Source organism: Equus quagga, chromosome 2 (genome assembly GCF_021613505.1).
Source record: "Equus quagga isolate Etosha38 chromosome 2, UCLA_HA_Equagga_1.0, whole genome shotgun sequence".
Taxonomy (NCBI): Eukaryota; Metazoa; Chordata; class Mammalia; order Perissodactyla; family Equidae; genus Equus; species Equus quagga.
In genome coordinates this window covers 31362182-31377546 of record NC_060268.1, presented here as the reverse complement: position 1 = coordinate 31377546, position 15365 = coordinate 31362182, and the positions used below count along the sequence as shown (strand labels likewise).

At 36.8% G+C, this 15365-nt stretch overlaps 1 protein-coding gene across 2 annotated transcripts in view; it reads right to left on the bottom strand.

The window, feature by feature from the left end:
- SLC12A6 (solute carrier family 12 member 6) overlaps positions 1 to 15365 on the bottom strand; it is an 82225-nt gene that overhangs the window by 28583 nt on the left and 38277 nt on the right. For both annotated transcript variants that reach the window (XM_046652177.1, XM_046652179.1), the window contains exon 2: positions 10681 to 10725. In XM_046652177.1, the coding sequence (XP_046508133.1) occupies positions 10681 to 10725 (45 nt within the window). The remainder of the gene's footprint in view (positions 1 to 10680; positions 10726 to 15365) is intronic.

The following is a 15365-nucleotide window of genomic DNA, read 5'->3' as shown; positions in this document are numbered from 1 at the left end:
AGCAGGACAGCACAATCTCCTGATGTAATATAATGAAAATAACACTGTGTAACCTATGATGTGTTCTTACCAGAAGAATGAAAATTGAATCTAATCAAGCCTGTAAATCTAACTACCAGTTCACAGAAGACAGAGGAGGAACATGTTCGACATCACCACAAAGATGCAATCATCAAATTCAGAATGTGGGAAATTCTACATGACAATCTGATTTTTTAAACAAATAAATAACTAGAAAGAGTGAACTCTTTCTTATAAATTAAGAGACCAACTGCAGGATATGAAACCTGTTAGAATCCCAACTCAAATCAAATGTAAAAAAACATTTTTGAAACACAGAAATCTGAATATGGACTGGTTATGTTTTTAAAAAAGGGTAAGTGAAATGATATGATGTCCGGAAATTTTCTTTAAAATATTCCAGGAAAAAATTAGGTAGGGGCTTGAAAACAGATTCGCAACATTGTTGAAGCTAGGTGATGGGTTCACGGAGGTTTATCATGCTGTTCTCTCTATTTTCTTACACCTTTGGAAATTTCCATAATAAAAACTTACAAAAAGGAAGGAAAATGTGGGGTCTGGCCCTGGGGCATAGTGGTTAAGTTCAGCATGCTCTGCTTCGGCAGCCCAGGTTCAGGGGTTCAGATGCCGAGTGTGTCCCTATACCACTTGTCAGCCACGCTGTGGTGGCGACCCACATGTAAAGCGGAGGAAGACAGGCACAGATGTTAGCTCAGGGCTAATCTTCCTCAAGCAAAAAAGAGGAAGATTGGCAACTGATGTTAGCTCAGGGCTAATCTTCTTCAGCAAAAAAACAAAACAAAACAAAAAAATAAAAAATAAAGGAAAATGTAATTCTTGTCCTCTCTTTAATGGTTCCAGAAAGATCTAAAGACAATGACACAGCTTAAAATTAACACTACTTTTGAGTAATTCACTTATTCAATTAACTCAACAAGTATTTATTAAGTTCTTATGATGTGCTGGGCACTATTCTAGCTTTTGGGGACACAGCAGTAGACAAGGCAGTTAAAGACCCTGCTTTCACCGTGTGTATATTGAGGTCACAGAAGGCAGAAAATAAGAAATAAAAAAAAATTTCCAGAAGTGGTAAGTTCAATGAAGGAAATGACACAGGTACTGGGATAGATTATGGCTGAGGAGGGGAAGGACAACTTCAGGTAAGATCAGTGGTGTGCTGGTAAGCAGGATCTCCAGAATGAAAAAAAAAATTCTGATTTTATGGTATTTGCTGACTTCTGTGGTATAAGCATTCATACATAGACAATTTCAAAGTACTAATGTGAAGTCACTGAACATGGTTTTGGGAAGAGAGCATACAACTGGCTCTCATAAGCTGGTATGAGCTGGCAGTAGCACACCTCCTGCATAAGATGGTCAGGAAAAGCCTGCATTTCAGGTAGAGAGAATAGCAATTTTAAAAGATCCTAAAGCAGAAACAATCTTAATGGATTCATAAAACTTAACGAATAACATGGCTGAAGCAGAGTGAGGAGAGAGTAGTTAGAAATGTAAGAAGCCAGACCATGTAGTTAGCAGATGGATAGTTCTTCCAAATCCATTTATTGAATAGTCCCTCCCTGTCCCATTGACCTATTCTACATAATGACAACATGATGGGTATTGGGGCCGGGGAGAGAGAGTGATGTGAGGGTATGCTAATATTCTTTTCTTTGTTTGGGGGACTGGAGTAACATAGACAGCATTTCTTTTTTTTTTTTTTTTTGCTGAGGAAGATTCACCCTGAGCTAACATCTGTGCCAATCTTCCTCCATTTTCTACGTGGGGTGCCGCCACAGCATGGCCACCACTGACTGGTGCAGATCCATGCTCAGGATCTGAACCCAGGCTACTGAAGCAGAGCACGCCAAACCTAACCACTAGGCCACAGGACAGGCCCCAATAGCACTTTTTTTTTTTTTTAAAAGAAGGAACTAAAAAACTAACAGAAAAAGTGGGAAGAATGGAAATAATAGATTAAGATGGCAGAATGGTTCAAATGAATCAATAATACCAATAATGCAAATAGGCTAAATTCACTCATTAAAACAGAAAGATTGACAGACCCAATTCAACAACAAAACCCAGGTATATACTGTTTACAAGAGACATAATATAAGGACACACAAAGGCTGAAAGGAAAGAGCAATATCAGGCAAATATTAACCAAAAGAAAGCTGATATAGTTTTATTATTATCAGATAAATTTGTCTTTAAGAGAAAAACTTTATTAGGGATGAGAAAGCAACCATGTAACAAAAGGCTTAATTTTGATAAAGTATAATAATTTTAAACATCTATCTATTGTTTAGTTTTCTCTTTCTGCTAACAAGTTACTCCCAAATTTAGTGGCTTACACAACACATTTATTATCTCACAATTTGTCTGGGCTAGAAATATGGTCATGGCTTAGCTGGGCCCTCTGCCTCACAGTCTCCCATGAGGCTCTAATGAAGCATCTGCTAGGACTGCAGTCTCATCTGAAGGCCTGGGGAAGACCCACTTCCAAGCTCACTCACACAGTTGTTGGCAGGATTCAGTTCCTTTCAGGCTGTTGGCCAAGGGCCTCTCTCTCTTCCTTGCTACCTGGGTCTTTCCATGGAACAGCTTACAGCATGGCAGCTGGATTCCCTCATAGTAAGCCATCAAAGAGAGCCAGGGAGGAGTGCAAGACAGATGTCACAGTCTTTCTATAATCTCATTTAGAAAGTGGCATCCCATTGGTTTTGTCATATTCTATTAACTAGAAGGAGTCATTAAGTCCAGTCCTTACTCAAAGGAGAAAGGATCACACAAGGGCACAAATATCAGGAAGCAAGGATCATTGGGAACCAATCTAAGAGGCAGCCTACCACATCCATCCATCCCCCTATCCATCCATCCATGCCTCAAAATATTTGAGGCAAAAATGGATAGAACTATGGTGAGAAATTGATAAATATACCATCAAGATTTTAACATACTTCTCTAATAATCAATAGATGAGACAGATAAAATAAGCAAGAGTAAAGAGATTTGAATAATACAATGAGTAACATTAACTAATGGACATAGAATTTGCATCCAAAATTAAAGAATATACATTTTAATCAAACACACATGAAAACTTATAAAAAGTTATCATGTACTAGACCTTAAAGACTAAACAAATTTTAAACAGGTATAATATAGGCCATGACCTTGGTCCATAACAACTAAGTTAGAATTTAATTGTAAAAAGATGAATTAAAAAATCCTTGCAAATTTAGAAATTAAAAAAATAACACACTGACGAACAACTCAAGGATCAAAGATTAAAAAAACTTAAGAACTGAATAACAATGAAAACACCACATATTGAAATTTGGAGGATCCAGCAAAAGCAGCACTTCAAAGGAAAGTTATTGCCTTAAAATTTTACATTAGCAAAGTAAAAAGAATAAAAATTATATGAACTAAGTACCTGTTTTACGAAGCCAGAAAGAGAGCAGAATAAATCCTAAGACAGTAGAAGGCAAAAGATAATGATAACTATACCAGCTGTCTTTTGATTAAATGTCCTTTTCTGTCTTTCAACTTCCCATTTTTCCTGGGTCTTTATGCTTTAGGTAAATCTCTTGTTAACAGCAAATAGCTGGATTGTTAAAAATCTGACCATTTGTTTTTTTAACCATCGTTTACTCCATCAACTTTAGCAACTGACATATTTGGCCTGAGTTCCACCATCTTTTTATTTCTATATGTTCTTCCTTCTCTATGATTCATTCTCATTTCCTCTGGATTTTTTGGTTTGTTTTTCCCTTATTCCATTTCTTCTCTCTCTTCTCTTGGAGTTCCCACACTCTATTTCTATTCTTGTAGCAATTACTCTTGAAGTTTTACCACATATTTTACCTAAAACAAACTGATAAAGTCTGAACAAAAGCTTTTCATCCTCCCAAACATCAAAAAGACTTTTGAACACTATAGTTCCATCTCTCTCCTCCTGACTTACCACAGTATTATTGTCCAATATTTCCAGTAGTCTATTTTTTTTTTGAGGGAGATTAGCCCTGAGCTAACATCTGCTGCCAATACCCCCTCTTTTTCGCTGAGGAAGACTGGCCCTGAGCTAACATCTGTGCCTATCTTCCTCTACTTTACACGTGGGACGCCTACCACAGCATGGCTTGACAAGCGGTGCATAGATCCGCACCTGGGATCCAACCCCGTGACCCGTGCTGCCAAAGTGGAACGTGCGCACTTAACCACTGTGCCACCGGGCCGGCCCCTCCAGTAGTCTATTTTTTCACTCCACAAATACGACACTAAAATTATTTCATAGAGACAACATTGATTTGAGTAAAAGTCCATGTTTACCATTTCATTTGTTCAATGTTCTTTGTTGCATTTCAGAGTACTAGTCTTCTGGGATCATTTTCTTTTTACTTGAGGTACATTCTGTAGAATTTCTTCAGAGGGTTTCCCAAATTCAGCACTATGAAACTTTGGACAATTTTGGACAATTATTTGTTGTGGGGGACTGTCCCAATGCACTGTAGGGGATGTTTAAGAGCATCCCTGGCCTCAACTCACTAGATGGTAATAGCACCTCCAGTAGTGACAATTAAAAATGTCTCCAAACATTTCCATATATCCCATGGGGGGCAAAACTGTCCACAGTTGAAAACCACTAGTTTAGAACAAGTTTCATGGTGAAAAATGTCCTCTGCTTTTATTTACCTACAATTGTCTTTATTTTGCCCTTATTCCTGAGTGTCTTGTTAAGCACAATTGTACGATAATAAAATTTTTGCAAACAATTTAAAGAATTATTTGTCACCTGTTTTGCTGTTGAGAATTCTTCTGTCATTCTGATGTTCCTTTGGTGATCTGTCCTTTCTCTCTGGCTGCTTTCAGGATCTTTCCTTAGGTGTCCTGCAGCCTCATTAAGATATGTCTAGATGTAGTTTTCTTTTTGTTCACAAACACTCTTCACCTGTTTCTAATTTACTCTGTAACCTCTTCATTTTTTATATCAATAATTATATATTTTTCTTTTCTAGAAGTTCCATGTGTTTTCCTTCTCCCTAAACAGTCTTCTATTCCTGAGTAGAATATTCATTTTCCTAATTGCATCCTTTATTGACTTAGACATTGAATAGTTTTGTATCTAAGACTCAGGACCACTTCATCCCTCTTGAGGGTTATAGGAAGAGTCCCAGCTTCAGCATACTACTTCCCTGCTGTTCAATAGCCTGAGAGTGTTGTTGCTATAAAAATCCAGCCTCAGAACAGTCCTGCCTCATACTACTGCCTGCTGGTCCAAGCCACTTCCTAGCAGCTCTGGCTCTCCTTGCTGCAGCCCTGGCACCTCTACATTTGGGGCCTGTATAGTCTCAGATTTCAGGTGCAACCACCTTAACTTTCAGACACTCTGGTCCTGGCTGTTTCTGGCCCAGCTTCCATTTGCTTGCTTCCTTAATATTTGAGAGGGTGTCGGGGAGTGGAGACTTTGTCTACATTTAGGAGACCAATGATGCCTCCAAGATTGTCCTACCCAGGATCTACTTGTGGCAGTGTTGTGGAATGAGAAGGTCTTACAGAGCTCCAGGTCCATCACGAAAGGTCACAGCTTTCCAGGCTAGGAACAAAGGTCTCATCAAGAGTGGTTAATTGAAAAGGCATGAATCAATGAGCCACGAAATCAGGAAAGGTTATACTGAAAGGCATAGATCAATTCTCCATCTGAATATCTTAGTCGGAAATCATGCTGCTTCAGATGTACAGCCTTCAGAAGTCTGGATCACTACTGTGACCCCAGAAATCCCAGATAGAATGGAAGTTCTAAAGTTTCTGAATAGTAAACAACCTTTACTCTGCAGGAACTAAGAACCAAATCCATATCCGAGGGCTGTTTTAAGATTATCCAGAATCCTAAGAAGATTCCTTTGGAGGATACCTACGGAGACTAGCCTCAGTAATGCTTTGAATTAAACAGCCCATCCGATCACTTATGTTTCTTTTTTCTCACTTTACTATCTAAATAATGCTGACATTACTGGGAAACTTACTGGTGTTTCACTGTATCATTCAAATGAAAGCTGATAGGAGTGTCACTATTGGTTCTACTGAAGATTTCAGATTTCCATATTTTATACATTTTTTTGTAAAAGAAAAATGGTATACCAAATGTCCTGCTCTTTATAAAAACATTATCGTTGTGGTGATATTATTTCTATAACGTTGCTTTTGTCAATTACCACTTACACTACAGTTTGGGCCTAAGATAAATCTCAGGTCTCTCCCTTAGTCTCCTGATCTTGTCAAATGGCCTTTGCTGGTCTGAGCTAGGCAGGAGGAGAGTAGCAAATGTATTTAATTTCCTTGGCACAGGTTTGGGTTTGAACTATGTGACTATGTGAACATGAAAAGTTATCTCAAATGCTGTACATTATGTTTTTGATAGTATAGCTTGAATCAGTACCAAATAACAGGCATACATTATGACTGGTTGCTGTATCTCAAGTCTATAGCTTACTCTCTCTTCTTGTTCTTTGCAATTTATTTGTAGACGAAACCATGTCATTTGTTCAGTAGAGTTTCTGACTGCCCGGATTTTGACGATGGCATCCATGTGTTGTCATTAAACATGTTGTTCTGCTTTTTGTATTTCCTAAAAATTGGTAATTAAGTCTAGAGGCTTAACCACATTCAGTATTTTTGGGGGTGGGGGAAAACTTCTTCATAGTGGTATTTTGATGTTCTATCAGGGGGTACGTGTCATCTGGTTGTCCTTCTTTTTGAGATACTAGTAACCGTTAATGATTAATCCCTAGACCATTAATTTAAGAGGGGTTACAAATAGTGATATTCTTATTCTATTTATTAGCTATGCTTCTTTTGTTTATTAGATGAAATACTTTTATAAGGAGACATTCATTCTAATATATTATTTGATCACCCCTTGGTATAATTAGAGGCAAGAGAAAGACTTCATTCTTTCCCTTTATTGACCAATTCTCAGAATAATAAAGTAGTTCACTAGAATACTCCAATGGTGACCAATTAATATTTTAAAGTATCATTATGAACTCATGAATTTAAATATTGGATATGTTTCAAATCAAATGCTTTTTCTGCATCTATTAACATGAGTATACCATGTTTCTCCTTTAATCTGTTAAGATACTGAATTATATAAATATATTTTTAATGGCAAACCAACCATGTATTTCTAGCACAGACCCAACGTGGTCACAGGAGTAACTTCCTAAATATATTGCTTGATTCAGGTGGCAAATATTTTGTTTAGGATATTTGTATCTGTGTTCACAAGTAAAAGTGACCTATGCTTTTCCCATATTATCATTGTTAAGTTTTGGTATCAAGGTTATGAAAGCCTCAAATTGATTTGGGGAATGTTTACTCATTTTTCTATTCCTTGAGAGAAACTGTAGAAGTATGGGATTATTTTTCCTCGAATGTTTAGTAAAACTTGCTGTGAAAATGCCAGGGCCCAATGCTCATTTGCTTGATTTCTAAAATGTTTTAAATTGAAAATTATTACACACACACACAGAGAAGTTGATAAATCTTAAGTATACAGCTTGATTCTTTTATCACAACAGCAGCTTCACCCTTCCATAAGTCTCCTCAGCCTGACCCTGAGTTTTGCAAGTGATCTGACGAGTCAGTGGGAACAATAGATATATTAAAATAACTGTACCTCATTGAGAGGAAAAAACATTTAGAAGGTCTTTATGATGCTATTATAAATTCAACTGAGCAGGCAAGGCAACTGAACCAGTTTTTCACCTACTAGATCAAATTGTTCTAAATGAGATTTTCACAGAGAGCTGGCAAGATTTTATTTCAAAATACCAATGCCTTTTCTGAGGAACTCTAAAATGGTTAGAAAATATAACAAAAAATTATCTTTCACTCTTTTGCAAACCCAACTTTTTTTTTTTTTAAAGATTTTATTTTTCCTTTTTCTCCCCAAAGCCCCCCAGTATACAGTTGTATATTTTTAGTTGTGGGTCCTTCTAGTTGTGGCATGTGGGACGCCACCTCAGCATGGCCTGATAAGTGGTGCCATGTCCGCGCCCAGGATCCGAACCAGTGAAACCCTGGGCCGCCGAAGCAGAGAGTGCCAACTTAACCACTTGGCCACGAGGCCAGCCTCAAACTCAACGTTTTTTAAAAAAAAAACAGTCTTTCAAGGATTTTGAGGTGTCATTAAAACAAAGATACCTAGGATGGGAGACAAAAGATGTTAGTTATTAAGAGCATGAGCAAAAAGAATATGATCTGACTTAATGAATCTGGGAGAGAGAACCCTGGGCAGCAGGATGAACTTATCTGAGAATCTAGCTAGAAGACTCTGGATAAATTCCCAGGTTTATTTAAAATTGAATGCAACCATAGGTTGCCAAATGAGATTATTGTCTGGAGTAGCCTCTTTGCAAATACTATTAGGGGTCTCGGCTGTACTGACTAAGAGAACTCTTTCTTCACAATCACATACTATTCCTTTTTACCTACAATTTGCCTGCTATCTTTTACTGCAGTGCTTAATAGGAAACAAAATCCAGCTTAGTCCTGGAACAGTATCAAATCCCCTGACTGTCCATTTCATTAGCTAAGTCCTTCCCTACCTCCATTACACGAGTCCCTACTCTCAAAGTTCTTTACCTGTCAGGCATTATCAGAGACAGAAGCAATTTAATAGTTTACGGGGAATATGTTCTTTTCATGGTCTGGCAAAATCTTTCAATGAAATCTTAACTATTCTTGATCCAAATATAAAATTTTTATATAGAGAAGACTAATTTTGAACAGTATGAACAACATAAAAGTATAAAAAAGAAATGAGTGACAGCTTTAATACCACAAAGCTAGGACCCTGGTGCTCAGATTTCTAGCTATATGCTGACGTCAAACCATTTACTTAACAAATATTTATCGAGTGCCGAGGGTGTCAGGTATTGTTCTAGCACATAAACTCACTCAAAGGAATGAAAATTAAGACTAGAAACTTACGTCCTTACCATAGAAAGAGCAGAAAAGGAGAATTCCAGTCACTTCAACTAATACTCTGAACCTTTAATAAGCAAGCGAGTCAAGTGCCTTCTCTACTTTGGACTTTTTGCAAATCAAAAGACACATACACACGCACAAAATGGCTGTTAACATATTTAAAAGTTCTTAGCCTCACTCATAATTAAAGAAACATAAATAAAAATTAAAGATGCCATTTTCACCTATTAGGTAAAGAAAATTTTTTAAGTTTGATAATGCCTACTTTTGATGATAGGGAGCTGAGTATGCCTCCATACTCCTTATCAGTGGGAGTTTAAGTTGGTGTATCTTTTTGAAAATGTACATACCCGTTGACCAAGGAATCCCACTGTTAGGAATTTATCCCACACACTGGCAATGAGAATACAAGGATATACGTACAAGATGTTCACTGCAACATAATTTGTGACAGTAGAATACCTGGAAGTAACCTAAATGCTCATGAATAGGTAACTGGCTGACTAAAATTATAGAATAGTATTCCATTGTATTCCTCTACTATCACAAAGAATGAGGCAGATCTTTATGTATTGATATGAGATGTCCAAAATAAAATGGTCATTGAAAAAAAGGAAGTCACAGAATGGTCTGTATAACTCCATTGATAGGAAAAAAATGATAGTCATATATAATTAAAAATTTCTAGAAGAATGCCCAAGAAAGTATCAACAGCAAGTACCTCAGGGGAGTAGAGGAGAGGCAGTGGGGAGAAGAGATACTTTAGAGGACTTTACTTTCTTCATATTTACTTTTTTTATTGTCTGAATTCCTCACCAGAGTATGTTTTAAAAATGTATCAGTTCTGGGCCCACCTGGTGGTGCAGCAGTTAAGTGCGCACGTTCCGCTTTGGCAGCATGAGGTTCGCCGGTTCAGATCCCGGTGTGGGCATGGCACCTCTTGTCAAGCCATGCTGTGGTAGGCATCCCACATATAAAGTAGAGGAAGAGGGGCTCGGATATTAGCTCAGGGCCAGCCTTCCTCAGCAAAAAGAGGAGGATTGGCAGCAGATGTTAGCTCAGGGCAATCTTCCTCAAAAATAAATAAATATAAATTTTAAAAAAATGTATCAGTTCTGAGATGTTGTGAAATTCTTGTCAAATTACAAGCTTACTGAAATTTAAATAAGCTGTACCCAGAGGAGATTAATTCATTTCCATAACTTATTTCATAGATAAGGAACTAGAACATCAATTTCTATCACCAAAGCCATGTTGTTTATGAAGTACTTTCAGTAATTAAAAAGAAGATGATCAAAAGACCAAGAAAAATAACAAAAAGGGCAAAATAGCTGCAAAGCTCAAGATATTGTAGAGTATTATAATATCCTTTCCAAAATTATTTTGGAAAAAAGCTCTAATTCTTACAGATTTTTTTAAACCACACACTATGTAAAATTACTTTTTAATGTAACTAAATTGAGTCTTAGCAATCAATTGCAGAAGTAGTTTCCTAAAACTTACCAAGTTGGGAATAAAAACAGCAGGAAAAAAAGTTGAGGAATGAAAAGTAGAAAAGGAAGGGATAGAAAATAGAATTAGAGAAGGGAGTAATGTCTGTTAGTATAAGGGGGAATGGGGTGACTTCAGAGAGCGTCAGTCCCCACAGTAATACTATACCTAACAGCTGGCTGTGTTCCCCTGTGATGGAGTTCTGACTCGGGTCTGCAAAACAAACAATTGAAAAGAAAAGAAAACATGAATGACCAAAACAAATAATTTCTTAAAAATCAGCAACAAAAGTCAACCAAGGCAATAAGCAAAAAATTTTTTAAATGCTCAAGAAACATTAATGAAAGGATATTTATTTAAAAAAAAAATCACACAGCTTCTTTCAAAAGTTAAACAATACAATTACCATGTAACCCAGCAATTCTACTCCTAGGTATATACCCAAAAGAACTGAAAACAGGCGCTCAAACAGGAACTTTGTGACAATGTTTATAGCTGCACTACTCACAATAGCTAAAAGGTGGAAACAACCCAAGTGTGCTTCAACAGATGAATGACTAAACAAAATGTGGTATATACATACAATGGGATATTATTCAGCCATAAAAAGGAATCGAATTCTGATACATGTTGCAACATGGATGAACCTTGAAAACACTATGGTAAGGGAAATAAGCCAGATGGAGGAGGACAAATATTGTATGATTCCATTTCTACGAAACATCTAGAAAAGGGAAATTTATAGAGACAGAAAGTAGAGGTTACCAGGGGCTTGGGGAGGCGGGGGGGAATGGGGGGGCTACTGCTTCCTGAGTATAGAGTTTCTGCTTGGAGTGATGAGAAACTTTGGAAATAGATAGTAGTCATGTTTGCACAACATTGTGAATATAACTAACAGCCACTGAATTGTGCACTTCAAAATGGTTAAGACGGTAAATTTTGTGTTATATATATCTTACTACAATAAAAAGTAAAAAAAATAATCACACAAATTTGACCAAGCAATAATAGTTCCATAAAGTAGAAGGCTGATTCAGGGCCTAGGACATGAGTTACATTTTCTCTTCACTAACAAAGGAACATATTGACCATGGCAGCTCAAAGTCAAGACACAAGTAAAGCACTCATTACTACTAGCACATATGCTCTGATTTGACTTTAAGATGAAATGACTAAACTGGCTTTTATAAATATCTCTTCCTTCAGGAATCTATAATTAAATTAGTGGCAATAAGCCAAGTTGCTAATGCAAGAAATATTGACAATCACCATTTAACAACCAACCACTTGTTTATTTTAAATGCTTGAAAAGCATTAAAGGCTAAATATGGAAAAGACTCTGAGCTCCATTTTACTCTAAGATTAAGTCTCTTGAGATATTGCGGATAACATTTGGCTTTCTCAAATGTGTCTGGGGCAATAAAAATAATTTTGGACCAGAGGGTCTGTGAACTATTGGAAAAAAGTTACATCTTCATTTTCACTAACTCTAATTGAAGTTTAATCTTTTCTCCAAATGTGATGTATGCAACAAACTACATAAAGTATTTGCGATTTTTGTCAACAATAAATAGCAGTTATTTTCATATCATATTACAATTGTTGCATATATCTCATAGTATCTTTCAGGTCCATTACTACTTTGAAATTATAGTAGTTATTAGAATGGCTGCTAGGTCTTATTCAATGCAATGATAAAGAAACACTTATTAGATTACCAATTTAATATTTTCATAAATGTATTTTAGTATAATAGGGTTCTTTTTAATCCTATATATGTATTTATGTGTGTATATTATTTCATGCATTTATTTTTGTTGTTTTTTTTGTGATGAAGAATGGCCCTGAGCTAACATCTGTGCCAATCTTCCTGTATTTTGTATGTAGGATGCCACCAAAGCATGGCTTGATGAGGTGTGTAGGTCTGCACCTGGGATCTGAACCTGTGAACCCTGGGCTACTGATGCTGAGCATGTAAACTTAACCACTATGCCACCGGGCTAGCCCCTATTTTACACATTTAAAAACATTATTCTGAAAATGAATTTGTAGGCTTCAGACTGCCAAAGAGGTCCAAGATACAAAAAGATTTAGAATTACTATTTTATACAAAATTCAAATAATATTTTCCATGGTGTTTATAAATAGAAATGTTTCATATAAATAATTTAATTAAATCAAACACTTTAAGCATTCTCAACAGAAATAACCAATCAGAACACTTAACAAAGTCTGGCTTCTGATGTGTAGTGCATACTGGAGTATACTCTATATACGCTAATCAAGGAAGAAGTAAGGTAGAAACCTGAACCTACAACTCAAGTTTTAAATGCTATATGAGCATTTTAAGATATATTTTTAGAAGATCTTCTTCCTTAATTTAGTTTTGAAAAAAAATTCCAAATTTTTGTATTCTAAAATATTGTCCCCAACATACCAGCAAGTGAATTCCCAGTTTTTAATTTAAACTTGCCTTACTTATCTAAGTAATGAATATGGGGTTGTTCTTGCACGTAAGACAAAGTAGGACTAACAGTTCCACAGTAAGTTAATGTATTAGAGCCGCTCTCTCATGTAGGGGAAAAATTGGGCCCTAGCACTATAGGGAAGCAGGTACATAACAGCATGGAAGGAAGAGTAGACAAAGAATCACAGACTTTTAGAACTGGAAGAACTTTGGTCATCATGGATCTACTCTAGTGATTCTAAAGGAAAAGTTGGAGAGGGGTTATCAGTATCATCTATTTTTCTTGCTAAAATCATGCCAACGCCCCTTCTCAAGATTCTGACTCCCAGGTACCGTCATTAATGAGAATGCCTCTATCTCTCAGGTGTGCTGGGACAGAAGAAAGTTGAGAACCTTAGATCTTAATATAGTTTATAGTTGAGAAGATGAATGCCTGGGTTAATGGTGGCCAAGATACATCACATTACTGCCAAAAGAGAAAAGTCAGAGATAGAGTTTTGACGTTTTGAGAACCTATGTTCATGCTTCTCAATACTCTGTAATTTTAACTTTCTTGTTCTAAAACAAAGTAGAGTAGCCTAAAACAAGCTACCTGGAATTGCCAGGGAATCTATCTATGAATAAAAATAGACAAACTTCTCAGATAACTCAGGTACAGTAGGTATGATTTACAGGGGGGGATATAAATGACTTTTTTTCCCCGAAAATGAATTACCTCCTTCTGTACTGTACACTTCCTTGCCTTCTGAGCTGTGCATACATGATGTATGTGCATTTTCCTGTCAAGTCAGGACTCTTTCTTTGAACACCCTCCTATATTTGAGATGAGTAGAAATGAATCTTTGTGTAGTTCTCTGCAAGTTCAACCTAGACTGTTGTTCTTCACTTACTAGAATTAAAGGAACATGGGGCAATCTTTACTTGACGCTTATTTGGTAATTTGAAGACTAACTTCCAAGAAGCTGTAAATGCTTCATTAATACATGTAAAAGCTGAAACAAGGGCAAATCTGGGAGTAAACAGGTTCATGCACTTACTAGAATGAAACTAGCCATGTCTGTAAAAATCACAATTGGCAAAAGGGTTTAAGCTGAAGGGCGTTTCCGGGTATGCAATCCAAATTGTGTAGTCATCCTAACACTGCTCTGAGATATGTCTGGGCACCTTTCTATTGTCCTATAGCTGAACTCTCCCATTTAACATTTTTCCTGCCTATCTCATTAGCGAGGGCACACCCAGGTTTGCCTAAGACTAGGAGTTGTCCTAAATATTACTCAACATGACATTTATCTTAACCAAATTACCTCCTGTAATAGGAACAACTTGGCAATAACGTGACTATTTTTAACGGCCTTCCTAAATTAAGCTACTCCTAGGCTATAATATAACCAGGTTATAATCAAAAGCCTGTGATACTCTTATCAGTCAAAATGGTAGTTCAAATAAAAAATAAATGTACACCTTTTCACAACAGGTAAATGCACTCAGAAAAATGAACTGAAAATATTGTTTTGTAACAGTAGTCACATAGTTTTACAAATAGGCATTTGCTCAATATATTTCATTTATCCTGGGTAAATGGTAAAGAACAAAGATTTTATTTAGTTTCTCGCCATGTGCCCTGGAGAAGAGAGAGAGAGAGAGAAATGACTGTGGGTGGTACTCACTTGCAAAACTGCTTCTGTAAATAGTTTTTCTGAAGAGCCTTATTATTTCCCTTAGTTCGTCCATAGCAATCGCCTTTTTCTGTATTTCCTTTGATAATCACTTTATCTACCATTCTTGGTAGAGAATTTGAAGCACATAAAGACTAGCCAGTATCCTGCAGCTAAAACTCACTGTAGAAGGTTTTAGTCTTCATTAAGGATAAAATCAGGAATTTCACTAAATAACACGATCAATAGCAGAAACTGGTGCCTAATGTTTAGAGAAAGAAGTAGGTATGATCAAGTGCATATATATCAGGACAATTAGCTTGTTATGCTACAGCCCATATTATCTAAAAGTTATCTAAAAAACCTATTTCAGGATACAAAACACCTGAAATCACCAGTCTTAACATGTCTACTTTTCTGAACTCTGATTTTTTAAAAAACCAAAGCAGCATCATCATCATAAGAATCCTGGTGGAGGGGCCGGCCCGGTGGCACAGTGGTTAAGTGCACACGTTCTGCTTCGGTGGCCCAGGGTTCGCCAGTTCAGATCCTGGGTGCAGACATGGCACCACTTGTCAAGCCATGCAGTGGCAGGCGTCCCACATATAAAGTGGAGGAAGATGGGCATGGATGCTAGCTCAGGGACAGTCTTCCTCAGCAAAAAGAGGAGGATTGGCAGCAAATGTTAGCTCAGGGCTAATCTTCCTCAAAAAAAAAAAAAGAAAAGAATC